At 36.8% G+C, this 26,549-nt stretch overlaps 1 protein-coding gene across 1 annotated transcript in view; it reads right to left on the bottom strand.

Annotated features, from left to right (window-relative positions):
* FGF12 (fibroblast growth factor 12) overlaps positions 1-26,549 on the bottom strand; it is a 289,098-nt gene that overhangs the window by 13,984 nt on the left and 248,565 nt on the right. The window contains exon 4 of the mRNA XM_068973583.1: positions 8,814-9,012. Coding sequence (XP_068829684.1) covers positions 8,814-9,012 — 199 coding nt within the window. The remainder of the gene's footprint in view (positions 1-8,813; positions 9,013-26,549) is intronic.

Raw genomic sequence — 26,549 nt, 5'->3', positions numbered from 1 at the left:
AAAATTGGGATAATATTCTTAATCTTAATGTTTCCTCTCAAAGTGTCACTGACTAGCAAATGATACTCTTGTTAGGAGGAATGTTGAAAATAACAAAAAAATCTTTCAAATGTTTTGAAATTTGTACTTAGCAAATAGTAATTTTGCACATAGTATATAGTACAACTGCTACTGATTATTACTTTTATATTACTGCTGGATTCTTATAAATCATTTAAAAGTTGAAAGTTTTGATAATTGTGGAAGAACTAGGTGTAAATCTTCGAGTCAGTATTTCTCTGGACTGAAGAGTTGAGAAACTTGAGAGGAAGGCAACTGTAATTGTTGCTGACAGATTCTGTTTTCCAAATGGAGGCAAGATAATTCCAATTTCTAATAAAACTCATAAATGACACTTGATAAAGAACCCTCATGTTATATCAGTTTCCATCAAAGAGGAATGAAATATGACTAATCTTTTTATTACTACCAATTTAATCAAATTTTCCTTGGCACTCTGTAATTTCCAAGAGTGGAAAGGTTAGATTGCTCTGTTAGTTAATGTACCATTAAAGAAACTTAATTGTCTTAATAGCAGATCATGGAAGAGTGTGGGCAATTAACAGGAAGCAATTTCACACCTTAATTAATGTCTCAGAGAATCCCTTTGGAACTGCAGAAGAACTTTAAGTGCTGGTTCAGAAGCAATGCATTGCCAAAGGGATGCACCCAGTGTGCTGTAAATATTTATTATAAAGAGTTGGGAGACATCATGAACAAAAAGATCTGTACCTTCATTTAGAAAGAGATCAGAAGCAGTATTTGTGTGCATGAGAGAGAGAGAGAGAGGGAGCGAGAGAGAGAGAGAGAGAGAGAGAGGGAGAGAGAGAGGGAGCGAGAGAGAGAGAGAGAGAGAGAGGGAGAGAGAGAGAGAGAGATGGAAGAAGAATGTGTCACAGAGAGTAGGAGGGCTTTATTGAAGATTAAATTCAAAACCAGAGAAAAAGCTGCATTGAATGAGTTACAGTGGTTTGGGGGAATAAGTTGTCACAGGCTGGCAGAGATCCCACACTCAAAAGATGGAAAGAGAGAGAGAGAGAGAGAGAGAGGCTGCTATTATATTTTCTGTAATGAAAACTATCAGGAGCATAAAAGGTACATTTTTACTACATCTCTGTTTTTTGTCTTTTAGTATTGTTGGGGCCAAAAGACAATTTTGGAAAAAACAAGTCATCTAGTTTTCTTTCAAGTTAAATGAAATAAAAACATCAAATAATTTGCCATTAGTCATCTTCTCAATAGTAGCTTTACAAAGTCATGACTCCTGATTTATTCACTTCTTTGGTGTCTTAGTACATAGTTTTTAAATAGATTATTTTCCCTCCAAATTCAATTTTCATTGTCTCTAATACTTTGTTCAATACCATGCCTGACAGCCTTTCTCCAGTACCTAACACAGTCACACAATGTCCAATTTCCAAGGGAAAATGGAAAAGGCACTTTGCATTGATCTGACAGATTTGAGAAATCCAAACTTCTTACAGTGTCTAATCTTCATACTATTTCAGTGAAATAGATGGAATTTATAATCAGCTGCATTTCCAGAGATAACTTACTTTGAAGTAATAAATTATTTTCTCAAAATTACTTAGTAAATCATTGGTAAGATTTTTTTAAAGACACTTATCTGGATTTATTAGCGGCAAAGTCTATTTTCTTCTAATTTTTAAATTTATTTATTTTAATTGGAGGCTATTTACAATATTGTAGTGGTTTTGCCATACATCGACATGAATCAGCCATGAGTGTACATGTGTCCCCCATCCTGAACCCCCCTCCCACCTGCCTCCCCATCCCATTCCTCTGGGTCAGCCCAGTGCTCTGGCCCTGAGCACCTGTCTCATGCATCGGACCTGGTTGGCGATCTGTTTCACATATGGTAATATACATGTTTCAATGCTATTCTCTCAGATCATCCCACCCTCTCCCTCTCCCACAGAGTCCAAAAGACTGTTCTATACATCTGTGTCTCTTTTGCTCTCTCTCATGTAGGGTTATCACTACCATCTTTCTAAATTCCATATATATGCGTTAGTATATTGTATTGGTGTTTTTCTTTCAAGGTAACTTCACTCTGTATAATAGGCTCCAGTTTCATCCACCTCATTAGAGCTGATTCAAATGTATTTTTTTTAATGGCTGAGTAATATTCCATTGTGTATATGTACTACAGTTTTCTTATCCATTCGTCTGCTGATGGATATCTAGGTTGCTTCCATGTCCTGGCTATTATAAACAGTGCTGCGATGAACATTGGGGTACACATGTCTCTTTCAATTCTGGTTTCCTCGGTGTGCATGCCCAGCAGTGGGATTGCTGGGTCATAAGGCAGTTCTATTTCCAGTTTTTTAAGGAATCTCCACACTGTTCTCCATAGTGGCTGTACTAGTTTGCATTTCCACCAACAGTGTAAGAGGGTTCCCTTTTCTCCACACCCTCTCCAGCATTTATTGCTTATAGACTTTTGGATAGCAGCCATTCTGATCAGTGTGAGATGGTACCTCATTGTGGTTTTGATTTGCATTTCTCTGATAATGAGTGATGTGAGCATCTTTTCATGTGTTTATTAGCCATCTTCTTTGGAGAAATGTCTGTTTAGTTCTTTGGCCCATTTTTTGATTAGGTCGTTTATTTTTCTGGAATTGAGCTGCAGGAGTTGCTTGTATATTTTTGAGATTCTTTGTCAGTTGCCTTATTTGCTATTATTTTCTCCCATTCTGAAGGCTGTCTTTTTAACTTGCTTATAGTTTCCCTCATTGTGCAAAAGCTTTTAAGTTTAATTAGGTCCCATTTGTTTATTTTTGCTTTTATTTCCATTACTCTGGAAGGTGGGTCATAGGGGATCCTGCTGTGATTTATGTTGTAGAGTGTTTTGCCTATGTTTTCCTCTAGGAGTTTTATAGTTTCTGGTCTTATGTTTAGATCTTTAAACCACTTTGAGTTTATTTTTATGTATGGTGTTAGAAAGTGTTCTAGTTTAATTCTTTTACAAGTGGTTGACCTGTTTTCCCAGCACCACTTGTTAAAGAGATTGTCTTTAATCCATTGTATATTTTTGCCTGCTTTGTAAAAGATAAGGTGTCCATAGATGAGTGGATTTATCTCTGGGGTTTAGATTTTGATCCACTGATCTATATTTCTGTCTTTGTGCCAGTACCATACTGTCTTAATGACTGTAGCTTTGTAGTATAGCCTGAAGTCTAATTGATTACTATCAAGTTAATTTCTTAGTGATCAATTTGGCATAATATTTGGTATTACCTCTATTAAGTCCATTTAGTAATTTAACCTAGCACTAATGTACAACCATCCTAAGAGCAGTAGGAAAGCTAAGCATGTAAAATGTTTAATACATTTAATTCCACGGTGTCAGAATGAGAATTTACTCTATATTAGATTTGTTGTGGTTTAGTTTCTAAGTTGTGTCCAACTCTTTGTGATTCCACTATGTCAAAGAATTTGCTCAAATTGAGTTGGTGATGCCATCCAACCATCTCATCTTCTGCCACCCCTTTCTCCTTTTTCCTTCAATCCTCCCCAGCATCAGGGTCTTTTCCAATGAGTTGGCTCTTCGCATCAGGTGCCCAAAGTATTGGAGCTTCAGCTTCAGTATCAGTCCTTCCAATGACTATTCAGGTTGATTTCCCTTAAGATTTACTGATTTGATCTCTTTGCAGTCCAAAGGACTCTCAAGAGTCTTCTCTAGCACTACAATTTGAAAACATCAATTCTTTGGCAATCAGCCTTCTTTACAGTCAAATTCTTACATCCATACATGACTACTGGAAAAACCATAGTTTTGACTCTACAGACCTTTGTTGGCAAAGTGATGTCTCTGCTTTTTAATAAGCTGTCTAGGTTTGTCATAGCCTTCCTTTCAAGGAGCAAACGTCTTTTAACTTCATGGCTGCAGCCACTATCTACAGTTATTTTGGTGCCTAAGAAAATAAAATCTGTCACTGCTTCCACTTTCTCTCCCATTTGCCATGAAGTGATGGGACCGGATGCCATAATAGATTAGACTTTTAAAATATATAGATCATAATAATTTGAATATATTTAAATAATTCCTATGGCCAGATAGGATCAAAGTAAGCATAGAAACACCAAGGTCAGTTTAGAACACCAAATCTCAAACCTAGTTGCCATCAAAATTACTTAGACAATAAAATCTGAATACTTGGGAGATTTGACCTAAGAATTGGTACTTTTAAAACCACTACAGGTGGTTCTGATACTAATGCTTGGGAAAATATGATCTACATTATACTACTGGAACTTTATTCAGATTCTATTAGTTTAAAGCAATGGTTCTAACAGGCAGAATGAATAACTGTAACTGTCCTAAAGGTGTGTGAGTAAAGGTATGTACATGCTGTGTTAGTCTTACCTCCCCACTAGAAAATAAATTGGTAGAAACTGGTAAATGTTCTTTGAGTTCAAATTTAGTATTTCTATAGCAGTGGCTTTTAACTGATATTTACTAATTTCACTTTAGAAATATATTTCTCATTCAAGGATTAAGTTCTTGAACCTTAACTCTTAGAAAGCACTCACATTCTTTTCAGGAGGAAGAAATTCAATTCTGAATATCCAACCACCTGCAGGAGCTGAGCAATGAGCTCTTTGCAGGAGGAAGGAGGAGAAGAGGAGGAGACTGTCTCTAGTTCTTTGTCAGAGAGTATTTGGCTTCTATATTTGAAGATAAAGGGGGAGGTCACCATCAAGACAATTTAAATCTGGGGAAGCTACTTTTCTGTGGTGTGAACAATGCTTTGAAAGGGCAAAACTAGGAATGGTGAAGCCTGCACTGTTGTCTAAAATTCCAGGGGAGGGTAAATACAGGTTGACATGCAATGCACATGGTAATGGGTTTAAATATCAAGTCCATCTATCTGTCTGAATAGATGCTCTTGCAACCCCTTATTAACACTGCCTATCTTCTAAACACAGGATGGAAGGTGAAGCTATGAAGGGAAAGGGGCTGGTCCCTAACAATTGCAGAGCCATAGAACCAGTCCTGGACAGCAGGTTTGTACATTTGGCTTGTGAGACAATAGCACTTTGTTTAATTACACTGATCTGAACATGGGTTTTGTGTTGTACACAACTGAATCTGATTCTAACATTTTTTGGTTGTCTTTTCCACATTTGTACTGAAATCCAGCAAATGCGAAGAATTAAGGCAGCTCTCAAACTCAGAACATGGTGATAGTATACATTCTGTTATAATTCGTACATGGTCACTCACACCCAAGAAAAGGTTTCTCTAGCTACAGTGCAGACAGAAGTCATGATTAGGAGGGTTGGTTACAGGTATTTTATTTTAGGAGGGACAGGGTATGAAATGCATTATTTATAAAAGGAATAAATAAAACACATGGACTTTTTTACTTTTATGCTTTCATGAATTTTCCAAAATTGTTAATGAGCATGCACTACTTTTATTACAACAAGAAATCAACTTAAATGTACAAACAAAAATGGTTCAATAGTTTTAATAGTTTACTCATACTGCACCTGGAGTGGTTCTGTCTGCCTAATCCCTACCTCCTATCTCAAATGTTCTGAACCTGTCCTAGCCTTGAAGATGTGTTAAAAGAACAACTTTCCAATGTCTTTCTTTTGGTGGAAGTGCTGGCTCTTTCTATAAATCTCAATATCATTTCTGGCAACATGTAATAAATCAATTTTTATATTAAATTACTGTCATTAGTAAACATACTTAGTATCTCCAACAATATGAAAAGTTTTCTGGAGCATATAGTTTTTCCCTGTTTTGTATCTATCTATGCATTCATCCATTCATTTACTTGTTCACTTATCCAATTAACAGTAATTATTGAATTTCTCTCTACAATATGTCAGATGTTGTACAAGATACAGAGTATATGAGAAAAATAAAACATCTGTACAGCAATTGTGGAAAACAGTATGGACGTTCCTTAAAGAGCTAAAAATAGAACTGCCATTATTGTTGCTGTTCAGTCACTAAGTCTTGTCTGACTCTGCAACCCCATAGACTGCAGCACATCAGGCTTCGCTATCCTTACTATCTCCTGGAGTTTGCTCAGACTCATTTCCATTGAGTCAGTGATACTACTTAACCATCTCATGCTCTGCTGCCCCCTTCTGCTTTTGCCTTCAGTCTTTCCCAGTATCAGGGTCTTTTCCAGTGAACCAGCTCTTTCCATCAGGTGTCCAAAGGACAGGAGCTTCAGCTTTAGCATCAGTCCTTCCAATGAATATTCAGGGTTAATTCCTTTAGGATTGGCTGGTTTGATCTCCAAGGGACTCTCAAGAGTCTTCTCCAACACCACAGCTTGAAAGCATCAGTTCTTCTGTGCTTAGCCTTCTTTATGATCCAACTCTCATATCCATACATGAATCCCGGAAAAATGATAACTTTGACTATATGGACCTTTTTCAGCAAAGTGATGTCTCTGTTTTTTAATATGCTGTCTAGATTTGTCATAGCTTTCCTTCCTAGGAGCAAGCCATAAGACCCAGCAATCCCACTGTGGGGCATATACCCATAGAAAACCACAATTCAAAATGATGCATGTACCCCATTGTTCACTATGTCACTATTTACAATAGTCAAAACATGGAAACAACCTAAAGGCCCAACAATAGATGAATGGATAAAGATGTGGTACATATATACAATGGAATATTACTCATCCATAAAAAAAGGAACAAAACTGGGTCATTTGTAAAGATGTAGATGGACCTAGAGTTTGTCATACAGAGTGAAGTCAGAAAGAGAAAAACAAATATTGTATATTAATGCATATACGTGGAATCTAGAACAATGGTCCAGATGAATCCATTTTCAGGAACAGAGATGCAGATGTACAGAATGGACATATGGACACAGGAGAAGGGGAAGGGACCAACTGGGAAATTAGATTGACATATATACACTGCTGCTGCTCCTGCTGCTGCTGCTAAGTCGCTTCAGTTGTGTCCAACTCTGTGCAACCCCACAGATGGCAGCCCAGGCTCCCCCGTCCCTGGGATTCTCCAGGCAAGAATACTGGAGTGGGCTGCCATTTCCTTCTCCAATGCATGAAAGTGAAAAGTGAAAGTGAAGTTGCTCAGTCGTGTCCAACTCTTAGCGACCTCATGGACTGCAGCCTACCAGGCTCCTCCGTCCATGGGATTTTCCAGGCAAGAATACTGGAGTGGGGTGCCATTGCCTTCCATGTGTAAAATAGAGAGCTAGCAGGAAGCTGCTATATAACAAAGGGAGCTCAACTCCATGCTCTGTGATGATCCGGAAGGGTGAGTAGGGGGGGTGGGGGAGGTGGCTACAGAAGGGAGTTGCAAGAGGGAACTGATTCACTTCCTTGTACAGCAGAAACTAACACAACATTGTAAAGCAATTACATTCTAATAAAGAAAAAGAAATAAAATGTAAACAAAGTAATCTAATCATGGATAAGAAGAGACAGAGACAGATTTAATACAATATGATAATCTCTAGCAGACAGAACAAGATACAATAATGAGGTAACAGAGTGTTTAATTCTACTTGAAGGAAGTCAGGGAGGCCCTCAAAGAAGTACTGACTCCTTGAATTAATTTTTTACAAGGTCTGACAGGCATTTCCCAGGCACATGAATAGAATTTTGTGACAGAGAAGGGCAAAATACCTACATAAGGCCCAAAATAGTAAAAACATATTAGAAACATTAAAAAAAAAAAAAAAGTAGAACAGAAGAAAGTTCTGTTTTGTGTGGTTAAAAGCACAGTGTGTGATGGGAGGTTGGAGGGGGTCTAGAAGCTTTGAATGTCACATTTCCCCCCAGTGCTTTGAACATAGTATTGATTTACCAAGTGTTTGCTGACGGTTACAGTCCTTTGGGATCTATAGCAGGCACTGTGTCCCTACACTGTCCCTTCTAGACATGGGACAGCAAGCCTGGCTAAATCACAGAAGAGCAATGCACTATTTGCTATTTGCGAACAAATTCTCATTTCTTCAGACAAGGAAGATGAACTAATGTTTTAAGTGACTATAATGTGACTTTTAGAGAAGAGTGTGTGTTGGTAAATGGCTAGACCACTGCTGCTTTTTCAATCTGTATTAAAAAGCTTGACTGAATATAGTATATGTGCGGTTACCCCAACGGTATGTGTTTATCCTTCTTAGGGAACAAGTTGCCAAAAATGTGTTTCCTCAGCATTAAATTACTTAGTCCACTCATCAACTGAAATAGATGAGCACCACATTATATGATCAAGGGAGGGGAAGGCATAGGCTCAGTGGGGAAAGATAAAATTTAAAAACTATAATATTTCTTATCACAGTAAACAGAATATTTTCTTTCTTGAAAAAATACAAAGAAAACTGAATACATCAGATCATGAAATTTGTTCACAATAATGTAGCAATTAGGATACAAATATATTTCTAAAAGCCTTGATAAAACTTTAGAGCACTATAATAGTATTATTGGTTTTTTAAGAGTGTAGCCTGAGAAATTAAATCACTGAGTTCATTAAAGAAAGAAATTATATTTCAAATGGTCACGGCTACTATTTTTCTACTTTCAAGAAATTCTAGCCTCTATATTGAAGCAGTTTTTCTCTAAGTGCCAAGTATTTGTAATAGATTTTTTTTTAATAGAAAGTAGTACTATCGTATTTTCTGAATCTTTGTTCTGATCTGCTGCCTTAAAAACAATCTCCCCTGAGTGAAAGGACAAAGAGCAGAACTGGCATCAACACACAGATCTGGATCTAAAGAAAAGAAGCTCGGCTCATACCTTCAATAGGTTTTGGTACAAAATGTGATGAGGGCTTGGTTTTCTTCACTCTGTTCCCCTTCATAATCTGACCTTCCTTATTGAGTCCCAAAAACCAAGCTCGGCCTGATTCTTGCTGACGGTACAGTGTGGAAGAATAGATCACATAGTAGTTTTCAAACACAGATTCCTTAAATTTGCATTCTGGAGTGAAAACATCCTGCAGAAAGATAAAAAAGAAGATACAAAAGAGAGAAAGCTTTTAATAACATATCAACAATAAGCCTGAAATATAGGCCCTCTGTTCAGAAAAAAATGAGAAATAATTACATGCAATTTCTGTTAGCATTTGGTTATAAAGATTTATCATACAAAATCAAGAAACAAGACTTCCTTTCTAAACAACCTTTTTACTCCACAGAACACAATTGCCCAAGCTTGAATCATTCCTTGGGCTAAACTAATATCATTCAAGATTGTGCTCAAGTCCAAAATTAGACCTCAGTACAATGTTTATAAATTTAAGAGAATGGTTATTATGCATTTTTGTGGCCCTTAGCATACAAAATGTAACACTGGAAATCAAAATATAACACAACCACAGCGCATGCAGGCTTGAGCAGATGATTTTAAAGGGAGAACCCTATATATTCATAAATCTGTTAAACAGCCAAAGCTTGTAACATAAAGTCACTAGTATACTAGCTGTTTTCTTAACGTCAGTAACATTCCGATTAACTTCTTTGAAACATTTTTTTACTTACTAATCAAGATTTCAGGTAAAGATACCCAGGAAAATATTACTATTACATTGTCTGATTTCTAATGAAACATAGAATGAGTAATTTAGTTCAAGAAGGAACCTTAGTAGTCCTCTACCTCATCTCTATCACTTGATAAGTGACCATCAAAAGGTTATATGATTAATATAAAGTTAAACAACAACAAAATAACTGCATCCATGCCAGAACTTGCATTTATTGCTTCATAAACTCAAGTTCACCTTTTCTACCTAAGTCTTGTTCAGGGACTTACAATGAGATTTTACAATCAATACAATAAAATCAAATTCTAACAAGCCAACTGAACAAAATGCATTTCATGGAAAGAAGAAATTTCTCCCCTTCAAAGAGAAACAGAAGAAAAGCAAATGTGACTGCATCTTCTTCAGTAGTAAACAAGTAAACAGTCCTTCAAGGAAACAAGAACTCTACATGCCGAACATATTCGCAACGGTCACTGTTTGTCTTCACTAAGTGCTAGAGGAATCTCTTCCTTGTAACTCTTTCAATCAAAGACGGCAGTGATTTAATGCAGTTCCATATGGGGTTAAGTTACTGAGGAATATGTAGGACTAAAGCTGTTAAAACCATGTCCTTGGAGGTGATTCTTCCAGGCTAATCCCGTAGATTCCTTTGCAAAGAGCTACAGGGATGCATCTATGTGGACAGATGAAGGTCTCTAATGATAAAGACAACATTGAAAGGACTCTGTTCATTTTCAATGGTTCAAAAATTATAGGCCCCCAAAAAATGTGACTAAAAAATATGAGAAGGGAAATGGAAAGGTGGTTTTACATATTAAAATAACAATAATATTTAAATAAAAATTATTATATTGATAATAAAAATATGATGTCACAGAATACTCTGTTCTAAGTAAACTTGGTGGCTTAAGAATTGACTATGTGGTGCCATTTCATATCTGCTAAGATGGCTATATCAAAAAAGATGCATAATGAAAAGTATTGGTGAGGATTTAGAAGAACTACAATCCTCATCCCTTGCTGGTAAAAATGTAAATAATGGAGCAGCTGTGGGAAACAGTTTGGTAGTTCCACACAAGGTTACACATCCAGTTACCACATGACCTAGTAATTCTACATCTAGGTATGTACCTGTGAGAAATGAAGATATATGTCCATATGTGACCTTGTATACAAATATTCATAGGAGCATCATTCATAATGTGGAAACAATTCAGACATCTATTAATGGATAAACAGATAAACACATGTGATATATCCATACAATGAAATATTATTTGGCCTTTAAAAAGGATGGGGTACCGATTCATGTGACAATACAGATGAATCTCAAAAACACTAAGCCAGACACAATAGGTCACATGTTGTATGATCCAATGTGTATGAAATGCACAGAACAGGCAAATACAGAGACAAGACATGGATTAGTGGCTGCCAAAAGTTGAGGAGATGGGTAAATGGGAAATGACAGCTTTCTTGGAGAGACAAAAAGTATCCTGGGATTAGACTGCACAATTTTGTGGAAAAAAATTGAAGAATATAGTGTAAAAACATGCATTTTAAGGTAGATGAATTATAAATAATTTAAAAAGAAAACATAAAATAAAAAAAGAAAGAATCATAAATAAAAAAGAAAGAATCAGAGTAATGAAGTGACTAGAGAAAGTGAGGGGGGAAATGAAACTATAGTATATTCCTTGTCTGGCAACACAAAACATCCTAAGTTATAGTCCTGTGCTCTGGACAATGGGCTCTCTTATGACTCTGTCTTAGTATTATTAGGACAGAGTTTAACAGTTGTCAAAAGAGGGAATCAAAGTGATTCAAATTAAATTTATAAGATAAATTAAAAGTCCTGGCTTCCTTCCAGTACTAGGTTACAAAGAGTTGGAAAAAGCTAAAAGTTCACTACAGATTTTACTAACTCTACTTTTAAAACACATATCCAAATAATCGCAAAGCTTTTGTTCAATACTAATGAACCCTAGATGCTAAGGGACTCTTCAAAACTCAGTGAATAAGTTCTACATATAAGATCTCAGACCTTATAACAGGAATTAGGAGAAATATAGGAGGCAAGGAATTGTGTGTAAATATACCTTAAAATACATGTAATACCTATTTAATTCACAGAAATATGAAAATTTGGAGATAGAAAGCTGCTTAGTGATAGTTCAATTTGCTGCCTTTATTTAACAAAGTAATGGAAGCCCGTGATGGTGAAATAATTGTTTTATGAGTTGTAGGCTATTAGGGGCAGATCCAGATCCTGGGCTAGAACCTGGACTCTGGCTACCAGTTCAGTACTTTTTGCCAGTGCCACACAAGGCTTCCTTCCTATTTTGCCAAGCCTGCTTTAGGTACCAAGCTGTTGATTGGAGGCAAGCCATCATTAAACCCATGCCCACCTGGTATAGTTACAATGTTGTCTTTCATACATACTCTTATTTAATAAATAGTGAACTCCAAGGTTTCCATTTAGTTTCACAACTGTTTAAAGTCAGCTCCTAGAAAAGCAAAAGTCCAATTGGGCAGGGACTAAAATACTGGGGCATGAGCCAGTAATTAAGCCTGTGGCACAGGCTGAGCCTTAAAATTCTGAGTTGGCAAATGGAGATCCCAGATAGAGCACTCCAGGTCATAATCAGATGTAAAAAGTCATTTAAAATTTTAAAGAGGCAATTCAGAGTCAAAATTCAGAAATGAGGCAGTGATAATATCTGGCTGGTGGCAGGGCAGGGGAACATTTCAGGAGGAAAAAAAAATGGCAAAAGCTTCATGCAGGCACTTCTGTGGGGCAGAGCCAATCTCCTAGAAATGGGGAGGAAAGCCTTAAGAACACTAAGCCAATTTGGGTAGTCATTCTAAGTGCAACCTTTACAATATGCTCACAATTTTCATTTCAATATAAAGTTGGGCATCAAAGAATTTACATCCTTGTGATTACCACACTATTAGTGTAATGAGAAATCAAGAGTCTTATACTTGAAATAGGAAAATTGGGGTTTTGCTTCCAGACACATACATATTAGCTGTGGGACTTTAGTTAAGTGACTAAACGTCTTTGAATTTTATATTTTCAACTGTAAGTTATTTTAAGGAAAATAAGATGATGGCTCTGAAAGCATGATGTAATGTACTTACAGAATTAAAAAAAAAACTCCAATGCACTATTATTCTTAATTTTTTTCTTATGGCAAGAAAAATAGAATCAATCATGTAACTAGACATTTAGTTCTGTGTTTTGTCATGTGTGTGTATGCGCTTAGTCGCTCAGTCATGTCAGACTCTTGAAAACCCCATGCACTGCAGCCTGCCAGCCTCCTCTGTCCATGGAATTCTCCAGGCAAGAATGCTGGAGATGGTAGCCATTCTCTTCTCCAGGGGATCTTCCTGACTCAGAGATCAAACGCAGGTCTCCGGTATTGCAGGTGGATTCTTTAACATCTGAGCCAACAGAGAAGCCCAAAAATATTGAAGTGGTAAGTGTATCCCTTCTCCCATGCATCTTCCCGACCCAGGAATTGAACAGGGGTCTCCTGCATTGCAGGCAGATTCTTTACCATCTGAGTCACCTGGGAAGCTCTGTTTTTTTCATAGATGATTATATTTGTTCCAGCATCCAGGACCTTATACCATAAATTAAGCTTTATCCTACACAGATTGTTTCCACTATAACTAAAACAAATAACATGTACATGTATTTTTAAAAATCATTGAAAGCCTTTAACTTCAGCTTCAGTTTTCATTACAATCCCAAAGAAAGGCAATGCCAAAGAATGTTGAAACTATTGCACAACTGCACTCATGTCACATCCTAGCAAAGTAATACTCAAAATTCTCCAGCTAGGCTTCAAAAGTACGTGAATCATGAATTTCCAGATGTTCACCTGGATTTAGAAAAGGCAGAGGAACCAGAGATCAAATTGCCAACATCCATTGGATCATTGAAAAAGCAAGAGAGTTCCAGAGAAACATCTACTTCTGCTTTATTGACTACATCAAAGCCTTTGACTGTGTAGATCACAATAAAGTGTGGAAAATTCTGAAAGAGATGGGAATACCAGACCACCTGACCTGCCTCTTGAGAAATCTGTATGCAGGTCAGGAAGCAACAGTTAGAACTGGACATGGAACAACAGACTGGTTTCAAATAGGAAAAGGGGTACATCAAGGCTGTATATTGTTACCCTGCTTATTTAACTTATATGCAGAGTACATCATGAGAAATGCTGGACTGGATGAATCACAAGATGGAATCAAGATTGCCAGGGGAAATATCAATAGCTCAGATATGCAGATGACGCCACACTTATGGCAGAAAATGAAGAAGAACTAAAGAGCCTCTTGATGAAAGTGAAAGAAGAGAGTGAAAAAGTTGGCTTAAAGCTCAACATTCAGAAAATGAAGATCATGGCGTCCGGCCCCATCACTTCATGGCAAATAGATGGGGAAACAATGGAAACAGTGACAGACTTTCTTTTCTTGGGCTTCAAAATCACTGCAGATGGTGATTGCAGCCATGAAATTAAGACGTTTACTCCTTGGAAGAAAAGTTGTGACTAACCCAGACAGTATATTAAAAAGCAGAGACATTACTTTGCCAACAAAGGTCCGTCTAGTCAAGGCTATGGTTTTTCCAGTAGTCATGTATGGATGTGAGAGTTGTACTGTAAAGAAAGCTGAGCACTGAAGAATTGATGGTTTTGAACTGTGGTGTTGGAGAAGACTCTTGAGAGTCCTTTGGACTGCAAGGAGATCCAACAAGTCCATCCTAAGGGAAATTAGTCCTGAATATTCATTGGAAAGACTGATGCTGAAGCTGAACCTTCATTACTTTGGCCACCTGATGCGAAGAACTGATTTTTTGGAACAGACCCTGATGCTGGAAAAGATTGAAGGCAGGAGGAGAAAGGGGTAGCAGAGGGTGAAATGGTTGGATGGCATCACAGACTCGACGGACATGAGTTTCAGTAAGCACCAGGAATTGGTGATGGATAGGGAACCCGGGTGTGCTGCAGTCCATGGGGTCACAAAGAGTCGGACACGACTGAGCTGAAAGCTTTTAACAAAGACTGGGGCAGTCATATACATTCAGAAGAAGCTCTGAGGTTATAAAAATTATGTTCAGAATGACAATAAATCTAATGTGTAATGGAGACAGGCAGGTTTTGAGCCAAGGTGATAAAATCCTAGACCTTCTCAATAGATAATGTGCAATTGAATATAATTGAAGCAGAGTAAATAATTAGTATAAAGAGGGTTCTTTTTCCTTTTGTAAAACTAACTGCTACTTGTGCTTATCTCATGAATAATATTTGTTTACGTCTATAGTCCTGAGCGTTCAGTTCCATAGGTACATAGCAAGGCTCATAGAATAAATGGTTGTTGATGAAACAAAAACATCTCCAGATGCACATCACGCGTGTAAATCTGTGAGATGCTAGGTTTATTTGGCACATTTATTACTTCAAAATCTTTCCAAATCTTTAAGTTGTTTAGCTTAAACTGACCTTGATTTCAGTAGAATATGACTAGGACCTTTGATAGTGCTTTGAAATTAATTTTGAGCACTCACCTTTTTAGCAGCATTTGCACAACTCTTTTTGTTCTAGCATTGTATGAATCATTATATGTCCAATTCTTTTCACATTCCAAATGCCTATTCACCCTAATGTTGTCTTGGGATACCCATGCATTTCATTCCAGACGATGAGTGAAGAGTGAAACACTAGTTAAGATCAAGGCCACCACTCAGGATCCTTTTCAGTCTGTGCCTATCCATCCAATTCTAAACTACTCTCTCCAGAACTCTTCTCTCTGATTCCCATCTTCACAGTTTCATACTCTAGCTTGATCCCTCTCCTGTGTTTCTTCCTGCTCTTCTCTCTGTACTTAGATCACTGATATCCTACTCAGGTTCTGGCTTTTCCTATGAGTCTCAGGCTCTGCCACTGCACAAGATGAGAGCCTTCCTTCCTTCTTAGCCAGCCTCTAATTGAGCCTGTTGCCCCTCCATTTGAACGCTATTCTCCTTTAAATGTATCATGAGGAACAAGGAGACAGAAATTTAGGGAATTTGATGGCTGTAAGGCTAAAATGTATTTCTTTCGTGCTTGACTACCACTGCCAACAGTGTTGTCATCACACACTAACTCCTCAACATGCCCACACTTTCTAACCCTCAAACTGTGCTCAGTTCAAGTTGTCCTCTCTACTTCTCTATTTGGTAAAATAAAGAGAAATGCCCTTCCTTTCTTTAGCTTCTCATTGTTTTACTTTTTTTAGTATAATATTTAATGCACTTTGTCTTCTTTCATATGGTTTTTCTTGTTCCTATCCTAAACACTGAGAGCTTTTGCTCACAAAGACACAGTCCTTATCCGAAGTCCAGCATATGTAACACTCAATTTATTCTTGTTGAAGTAAATAATAAAAATATGTTACGGAAACCACAAAGATTATGTGATAAAATGAACTGAATAACATTTTTAACTCTTTCTTTAGTTTGCTTGATTTTGATTGTGCTATTTAATTTTGATATATCTTTGTTTTATCATCTATAAAGTAGGGGCAATAATTCTTATATTTAAAAACTTGGTGAAGATACTCAATAACCGCCCTATTAGCAAATTCCAGATATACAATATAATGTGGTGAACTATAGTCACATTCTTGTACATTAGTCTCCAGAACTAATTCACCTTGCATAAACGAAAATTTTGTACCCTTTTACCAACATCTCCCCATTTTTCCCTCCCCCAGGTTACCAACATTCTACTCCCTGCTTCTGTGACTTTGACTATTTTAGATTCCAAGTATCTAAATTCCACATGTTTGTCTTTCTGCATCTGATTTATTTCATTTTCCCCAATATCCGATGAGTTGTAGAAAATGGCAGATTTCTTTCTTTTTAAAGTTGAATTTCATATATATGCTATATACCCTATCTATTATCTATTTATCATCCATCCATCACATTTCCTTTATCTATTATCTGTTGACCAGTACTTACGTTGTTTTCTCATCTTGGTTATTGTGAGTAATACTGAAATAAATTTTGGAGTGCAGGTATTTAAGATCCTGATTTCATTCTCTTTGGATACATTCCCAAGGGGGATTGCAGGATCATAAGACAGTGTCATCACAACAAATAAGAAAGAAAGAAAATGGTAGCTATGGATATGCTAATTAGTTTGATGTGATGAGTATTTCACAATGTATATGCATATCAAATCATCAAGCTGTAAAACTTTTAATTGCCAACTCTATCTCAATAAAGTTGGAAAAATCCACCATGGGTTACATTCAAGAACAGCTAAAATGAGATAACAGATAATGCCAAGTGTTGAAAATGATGTGGTGCAACTGGGTCTCTCATATGTAACTGATGGTAGAGTAAATTGGTAAAACCACTGATAAGCTATTTGGCAGTAGTGATATATGTAGGTATATCCTATGATTGACAATTCTATTTCTGGATTTATAGCCAAATGAAACCTGTCTAGCTCTGTATTTATTAATCAATCAATCTATCTATTACTATCTTTAACTATCCCCCCAAAGACATGTATAAGAATGGTTATAGTAGCACTATTCATAACAACCCCAAGTGGAGACAACCCAGATGCCTGGGTATGTAATATATTCTGACAACAAGATACTACAGAACAATGAGAATAAACAAGCTACAACTATAATAATACGGATGATTCTCACCAACATAATGTGGAGAAAAATAAACCAGCTACATATAATTTATTTCAATTATATAAAGCTCAGAAGCAGGTAGATCAATCTATTGTAGAATTCAGGACTGTTCATGGAGAGTAATTAGTGAGATGAAGCAAGGGGAAGACTTTGGGGTACTGGCCATGATGTGTTTCTTGGCAAATCGGTTCACCTCTTTGAACGTCAACTCCTTTATCAAAAAAATGAAGATGTGTTTACTACAGACTCATGGGGCTATAAAGATCAAATTATATAACCTATGTACAAGCTATTTGAAGACCCATACAATTACTTGAAATCATTTCTTTTATATAGAAGACTCTGACTTCATAACTTAAAACATAAAAGTTTCTACATTTCATGGTGACAATTGCATAGAATACATTTTTTTAGAAGAAAAGAATGTTATGTGATTTAACAACAACCACTTTTTGCTCCTTCTAGCTTTACTAAATGCATGTTAAAATGCATGCTTTCCAACTCAAGTAGGAATCCATGACTTGTATAATTCTGTATTATTAATATAATTAAATGGTACCACAATTATGACTCATCTTCATCTGGTTCTTTGTAGAGCCCCATTTCTCTCTCATTGCTCTAGCTCCGATAATCCATGGGATGAAAGTGCAATGAATTAATGAATATTCATTGCACTTCAGCCATTGGTATCCTTGTTGTTTCTCAAAAATAACAAGCACAAACCATCTCAAAGTCAAAGTGAAAGTGAAGTCGCTCAGTCAGGTCCAACTTTGCGACCCCATGGACACTAGACTTCCCCATCCATGGGATTTTCTAGGCAAGAGTACTGGAGTGGGTTGCCATTTCCTTCTCTAGGAAATCTTTCCAACCCAGGGATTGAACCCAGGTCTCCCGCATTGTAGACAGACGCTTTACCATCTGAGCCACCAGGGAAGTCCTACATAATTAATACTCTTTCTTCTTAGAAACTCTTCAATAACATATTAACTGGCCTGCTCCCTCATTTCCTTCAAGTCACTGCTCACATCTGACTATCTCAGAGACCTCCCGATTACCTTACATAATTCAGCACATCCTCCTGTCACCTTCTAATTCTTCACCTTGTTTTCTCCTTCACAACCAAACATTACTGGGATAAGTTTTATGAAGGTAATTACTATGTTATATTTCCCTCAAATTCTCAAGTCCTTAGAATTAAAAAAAAAAAAAAACACTGCTCCAACAAAATAATATGATGAAAAGACATCCTCAGACCTGGATTTTTATTCCTGTATATCTGTAATTTGTGTTCACATTGGGATGATCATTTCCTTCATAGGCTCCTTGTTCCCCTAAATGAAAAAGTGTTGAACAGGCAACCTAAAATGTTTTTTTTGACTTAAACCTTCTATAGCTTTATCATTCATATTAAATAGTCACATAATTTCTTGAAATTAAGCAATCAAGATAAAATTTTGTTATTTCAAAAACAGTGTTTACTTACCAGAGAGAAATGGTAGTGATACTGTTATTAAGAAAACAAAATGCAAAAGAAAAGGTAATATGAGAAAATAAACTTTGCTATTATATAGATAATTATGACTATTTAGTCTCCTTATGAAATGTAAAAATTACTGATTTTTCAAACATATGCTAGATACAAGGAACTCGCTTGTTCTGATTTTTTCCTTTCCAATTGTAAACCAAAATCTAAACTCTTCTGAATGTTCAAACACATCTTTCCTGTTCGCTGTAAACTTTGCTTATTGGGTTGCTTATAAAGAAGGAATCAAGTACTTGATGATTCTTGCTACACAGTTTACATCCAACAATTCCAGAGACCCACAGTTCCTTTAGTCTTAAGCTTCGGATATTTGGCTGTGAAGCTTCGGGTTTGCTAATTTCATTAGTGACTTTTAGATGCACAGAGCTTGAAAATCTTTGGAATATTAACAGTTGCTTTGTTAACTGTGTTGTCAGACATAATGATATTAAATCAAGCAAGAGAACTATTGTTTCCCATCCTGACAAGAGGTAAAGAAAATGCTGAAATACATTATCTTAAATGAAGCATTTTTTAAAAACTGAACTGCTTTGACTAGAACAAGTCTAATTTTATAACTGAAAAAACTGCCGATAAGGGAATCTTTATATACTTTTGAGATATACATTTTTTACTGGAAAACTCTTAAGTTAATTTCCCTAAAACTAAAAGTTCTTTGTTAACACTTTCTTTGCAAAATCTTATAAGGAAACAGGGTAAATTTATATCACCATAAAATAATGAAAACTGTAGTGTATTGGAAACCTAATTTTGGAGGCATATAGACACAAATGGCACCCCACTCCAGTACTCTTGCCTGGAAACTCCCATGGATGGAGGAGCCTGGTAGGCTGCAGTCCATGGGGTTGCTGAGGGTTGGACATGACTGAGCGACTTCACTTTCACTTTTCACTTTCATGCATTGGAGAAGGAAATGGCAGCCCACTCCAGTGTTCTTGCCTGGAGAATCCCAGGGACGGGGGAGCCTGGTGGGCTACCATCTATGGGGTTGCACAGAGTTGGACATGACTGAAGCGACTTAGCAGCAGCAGACACAAATATTCATCTCCCTGATTTTTAAACTTGAACAAGTTACTTAATTTCCTTAATTTTTTTTATCATCTGTAAGTTAACACTAATCCTACCTTCATGTAAGGTTATGATTATTAAACAAGAAAATGTAGATATGCTTGGGACTTCCTGCTGTCCAGTGGTTGAGACATAGGTTCAATCCCTGGTATGGGGGCTAAGATACCACATGGCCTCCCAGCCAAAAAACCAAAATGTAAAACAGATGCAATACTGTAACAAATTCAATGAAGGCTTAAAAAAATGGTCCACATCAACAACAATAAAAAAAAAACAAAAATGAAAAAAAAAGACAACAAGGTTATGCTAAACACAGTACCTGGTATATTACTTTCTTTGCTTTCTCATTACAATTTTCAGGTGATATTTAATATCACAAACGAGAATGGGTTCCCCTGAGCAGTAGGTTGAGAAAAATCACTTTCCTTATGGAATCCTAATTATGTGTCCTGAGTTTCTCTTCCTTATAAGAAGCTAATCAAGGTTATACTGCTTAAGGTTCAATCTGGTCATCTACTTACAGAGCACACAGATAAACATGACCATTTCTCTTTTTCTAGTGGAGGATGTCTTTGACATTAATCTGAGATAAGTAATGTGATGATATTACTTTCTAATGAGGTGTGATACAACATAGCCATCATTTGACTTACCCTTTAGCCAGAAGCCTGCAAGTCTAGTGGTGGAGTGAGCAGAGAGAATTAGGAGAAGACCAGTGGATAAGGGAATATGAAAGTGAAAGAGACAGTCGCTCAGTTGTGTCTGACTCTTTGCGACCCCATGGACTATACAGCCCATGGAATTCTCCAGGCCAGGATACAGGAGTGGGTAGCCTTTCCCTTCTCCAGGGAATCTTCCTGACCCAGGAATCGAACTGGGGTCTCTTACATTGCAGGCGGATTATTTACCAACTGAGCTATCAGGGAAGCCATAACGGAATATACCATGTTGCAGCTTACTGTTCTCACCAGAATTATTTCCAGAAGTCTGAATGTTCTAGAGACAGAAAGCATGCATTGGGGGGAGCAATGCAATTCTCCAATTAAAAACATCATTAATTCTTATGAAGTGACCATGTACACAGTATGTGACCAAATACCCTTTACGATCGAGTCTGAAAATCAAGTCGGAGGGTATATTGAATGCCCTCAACACATTTATGTAAAAGGTTGTGTGCCTCTGGTGCCTCAATCTCTGTCTTCCTTTCTGGGGATAAGGATGAAGGTAGGAAGGTTTTCAAATTCCCCTATTTCAAGTTAAACAGTGTTAAGTCTTTTAGAAAGTCACTTTGAATACTCTAACCTGAACCTAAAGTCCTGAAGTCGCTCAGTCTTGTCCGACTCTTTGTGACCCCATGGACTGTAGGCTCCTTTGTCCATAGGATTTTCCAGGCAATGGTACTGGAGTGGATTGCCATTTCCTTCTCCAAGGGATCTTCCCAACCCAGGGATCGAACCTGGGTCTCCCGCATCATAGACAGATGCTTTACCGTCTGAGCCACCAGGGAAGTCTAAAGGACTTCCCTGAATACTCTAAAGGACCCCAGAAATATCAACTAAGCATAGAAATATGTTTTTTAAAACATGAAATTTCCCAATTTAAAAAATTTAATCTGTCAACTTCAATGAAGTCACAATAATCAATATCAAACTTAATTTCCTTTTATAAATAATTATAAAACTGGACAAAGTAGATGGGAAAGCAGTTTCCAAGCACTTGTCAACTAGAATTGCAGGGTTTTCTTCGAGAGAAGGAAAATGCATTGAGGTGTGCACAATATTAATTCTGGCTTTATTTTTTTTTTCTTTTTAAAATTTATTTTATTAAAGTATAGCTGATTTACAACCCTGGCTTTCTTCAAGGGGCGCTTTTCAAACTTGATATGGAAAGGTGAAGTTGAAGTATAGCCAGTTGGTTTTTTGAGCTATGGTATTAGAAACTGGAGTCTGGAACTACTATGGGGACTTGAGTTTCTGCAGAAAGGTGCCAAAGAAAAGAAGACTGGTGGCATTAAAGGTAGGAGTCTGTATGGGAATTTCCTGAGGGTCCTGTGTTTATGAATAGACTGCATATGCTCAGAATGAGATTCCTCAAGTTAGCATAGAATAGCTACTGCAAGTTTGAGAACTGAATAAACATACCACAGTTGGGCAGGGCTGGAATATGATGAACTTCTAGACAAGCCAGAAAGGAGAGACTTCAATAAACACATTTGACATTTGCTGAAGACCTCAAAAGACTGTATGACTCTAAATAAGGTTTTCCTCCAACCCCAGACTAAAGACAGAAGCAAAATAATCAAGACCTAAACATACATACACACACACATACACACACACACCCCGATAGGGTCAAGAAAATCTATTATTTTTCAATCTAAATGTCAGGAAAAAGGCACACTCATATTATACAAATATCAAACACACAATAAAAATTATAAAACATGGATACAAGCAAGGCAATGTAATCCATAATTAAGCAATCAACAGAAAAGACCACAAGATGACCTTGATGTTAGAGTTAATAGACAGGATTTTAAAATAGCTCCTATTAATATGCTACACGACTTAAAGAAAAAGGACATAATGAGTAAACAAATAAAAAGTATCAGTGAAAACTGGAAGTGATGATTAAAAGAAACAACCTGTCTAGAATTGAAAAGAACAATATTTAAGAGAAAAACCCTGGATGTATTTATTGACAGATTACAAGCTAGCAAATAAAAGTACCAATGAACCTGAAGACAGAGTAAGTGAAATTATCCAGGCTAAAACAGACAGATAAATATTTAAATCCCCCCAAACATAAAACAGAACCAGTAACCACTGACAGTACCAAACTGTCTAGCTATGTTAAAGAAAAAGAAATAGAATTAAGTAGAAAAAAATGGTTAAAATTTATCAAATATGGTAAAAATAAAAATTTCTTCTGATCCACATCAAAGAAGTTTAGCACACTCTGAGCAGGAGAAATAAACCAAAACTATGCTCCAAGCACATTATAACCAAACTTCTGAAAGATAGAGAAAATGTTAAAATGACACAAAGAAGGTACAAAGACACAGGAAACACAGGCAAACCATGGCAGCTAGAGGACAACGGAGGGAAGTCATTAAAATGCTGAAACAAAAACCAAGTTGAATCTACAATTCTATATCCAGTATGAATATCCTTCAAAGCTGGCAAGATAAAGTAAAAATATTTTCAAACAAACAAAATGAGTGAATTCATGTTTAGGAGACTTGCATTATAACGGGTTTGGGGTTGGGGAGACCCTCCAGAGAAGGGAACGGCTACCCACTCCAGTATTCTGGCCTGGACAATTCCATGGTCTGTATAGTCCATGGAGTCGCAAAGAGTCAGACACGACTGAGCAACATTCGCTGTACTTTTGGTAGCTCAGCTGGTAAAGAATCTGCCTGCAGTGCAAGAGACCCTGGTTTGATTCCTGGGTTGGGAAGAACCCTCGGAGAAGGGATAGGCTACCCATTCCAGTATTCTTGGGCTTCCCTGGTGGCTCAGCTATAAAGAATCCACCTGCAATGTGGGAGACTTGGGTAAGATCCCTGGTTTGGGAAGATTCCCTGGAGAAGGGAACCCACTCCAGTATTCTGGCCTGAAGAATTCCATTGACAGAGGAGCCTGGCAGGCTGCTGTTCATGAAATCACAGAGTCAGACATGACTGAGCAACTTTCACTCACTTCCAGTACAATAAATGCTAAAAGATACTATTTGGACTGAGAGGAAATTATACTGGATGGAAACTAGGTTACATAGGAAAGGATAAATACCACTGGCAATCACAAACATGTTGATAAATATAAAAGAACATACTTTTTCTTCTTTTAATATTTTAAAGCATAAATAGCATTGCACTGAGAGGGCTATAACATAAAAACATATACATAAAAATGCAGAAAGAAGAGAGGTTTAATTTAAATATATTATTTTAAGGTTCTTATAGTATATGTGAGGTGTTTAACATTAATTCTAAGTCAACTATCATAAAGTAAGAATCACTGCTGTACTTTCTACAGAAAGAAATACAAATACAAAAGGGTAGAACTAAGACGGCAACACAGGAATTAAAATGAGTCATAAAAAGCATTAATTAAACAAAAATAAATAAGAAAAATGGAAAAATAAAAGTGAGTTGAGATAAATAGAAAACAAACAGCAAGGTGGTAGTTTAAATCCAATCACAGTGATCACCACATTCATTGCAAAAAGAGCATCCACTCCAAGTGGAAGGCAGAGCCTGATAAAGGCTGTCTGATCAAAAATGCAAAACTCAACAACGTATTATCTAGAAGTGACAATCGTAAGTCTCATAGAGGTCGAAAGTAAAAGTGTGAGGAACATATACCCAAGTCAACAGTAAGCACAGACTCATGCATGCTCAGTTACTCAGTTGTGCCCAACATTTTGTGACCCCATGGACTGTAGACCACCAGGTTCCTCTGTCTATGGAATTTTCCAGCCAAGAATACTGAAGTGGGTTGCCATTTCCTACTCCAGGAAATCTTCCTGACCCAGGAATTGAACTCATGTCTCCTGTGTCAGATTCTTTACAATTGTGCCATCTGGGAAGCCCAAGCATAGATTTGGCTATGTAGGATCAGATGAAACATGCTTCAAGACAAGGAGTACTACCAGAGGTAAAAAGGAACATTTCATAATAATCAAGGTTCTGGGCATCAGGATCCAGACATAATAACTCTATTTATGTAGTTGTCCTTGGACAGTAAGGAGATCAAAACAGTCAATCCTAAAGGATATCAACCTTAAATATTCACTGGAAGGACTGATGCTGAAGCTGAAGTTCCAATACTTTGGCTACCTGGTGCAAAGAGCTGACTCATTAGAAAAGACCCTGATGCTGGCAAAGATTGAGGGCAGGAGGAGAAGGGGACCACAGAGAATGAAATGGCTGGATGGCAGAACAGACTCAATGGATTTGAGCAAAATCCACAAGACCTACCCACTGACTCTCTTCTGGGAATATGACCTGCGATATAATAGCACATATTCAAAATGGAGTAAGTTCAAGATTGTATTCAGGATAAAGATGTTTCTAACATCAAAATACTGAAAAATAGAAATGTCCTTCAATGAGGGATTGGTTAAATAAATCCTGGCATAGTGATACAATGCAATATTATAAAGCTGCTAAAGACAATAAAGTAGTTAATTAAGGACTCCTTTAGAAAGATCTCCATGATGCACACACAGTTCGATAAAAGAAGAAATCTATAAATGCATATTTGTACATATCACCATTTGTATCAAATACACACACTTAAAATGCAAACACACATGAATTTGCACATTCTACCATTTGTGTTCAATGTGCACATACACACAAACAGTTATTTGATTGTGTTATGTTTAGAAAGTCTTTTGAAGTATATACTAGAAACTGATAATATGTTTGCCTCCTGGGAAGAGACTTGCGGTGGTTGGAGAATACAGACTTACTTTCCTCTATGCTTGTGTTACTGCTTGAAACAAGAAGTTAAACTAACAAGGAAAAAAAAAATTTAGACAAGTGAAACAAATGCACTAACAAAATGTGGCTCTCAGACCTCTAACAATGAGTGCAGTTGTTTTCACTCTTTTACACAGGTGTCCCGTATCCCCAGAACCACTAATTGAAGAGATTGTCTTTTCTCCACTGTATATTCTTGCCTCTTTTGCCATAGATTAATAGACCATTAGGGCATGGGCTTGGAATGAGATGATTAGATAGCATCAGTGACTCAATAGATATGAGTCTGAGCAAAATCCTGGAGACAGTGAAGGACAGGGAAGCCTGGCATGCTACAGTCCATGGGGTTGCAAAGAGTCAGACATAACTTAATGACTGAAAACAACAATAAGGGCATGGGCTTATTTCTGAGCTCTCTATCTTGTTTCATTGATCTATATGTCTATTTTTGTGCTAGTACCATACTGTTTTGATCACTGTAGCTTTGTAGAAAATCTGAAGTCAGGGAGCCTGATTCTCCCAGCTGTCTTCTTCCTTCTCAAGATTATTTTGGCTATTCCAGGTCTTTTGTGTTTCCATACAAATTTTAAAATTATTTGTTCTGGTTCTGTGAAAAGTGTCATTGATATTTTAACAGAGATTGCGCTGACTCTGTAGATTGCCTTGGGTAGTATGTACATTTTAACAATATTGATTCTTCCAATTCAAGAACACAGTATATCTTTCCATCTGTTTGTGCCACCTTCAATTTCTTTCATCAGTGTCTTATAGTTTCTGGAGTATGTTCCCTAACACCATGTGCAAAAATAAACTCAAAATGGATTAAAGACCTAAATCTAAGGGCAGATACTATAAAACTTGCAGAAAAACATAGGCAGGACACTCTGACATACAGCAATATTTTTTTTTGGATTTGTCTCCTAAAGTAAAATAAATAAAAACAAAAGTAAAGAAATGGGGCATACTTAAACTTAAAAGCTTTATCACAGCAAAGGAAACCATCAATAAAATGAAAAGACAACCTACTGAATGGGCAAATGTTTTTGCAAATTATATAACCTTATATAAACAAGGGATTAATATCCAATGTATATAAACAGCTCATGCAACTCAACATCAAAAAAAAAAAAAAAAAAGCAAACAAACAACCCAACTGAAAAATAGGCAGAACTAAATAGATGT

This window comes from Capricornis sumatraensis, chromosome 1, assembly GCF_032405125.1.
Source record: "Capricornis sumatraensis isolate serow.1 chromosome 1, serow.2, whole genome shotgun sequence".
Classification (NCBI taxonomy): domain Eukaryota; kingdom Metazoa; phylum Chordata; class Mammalia; order Artiodactyla; family Bovidae; genus Capricornis; species Capricornis sumatraensis.
This window is presented reverse-complemented; position numbering and strand designations above follow the sequence as displayed.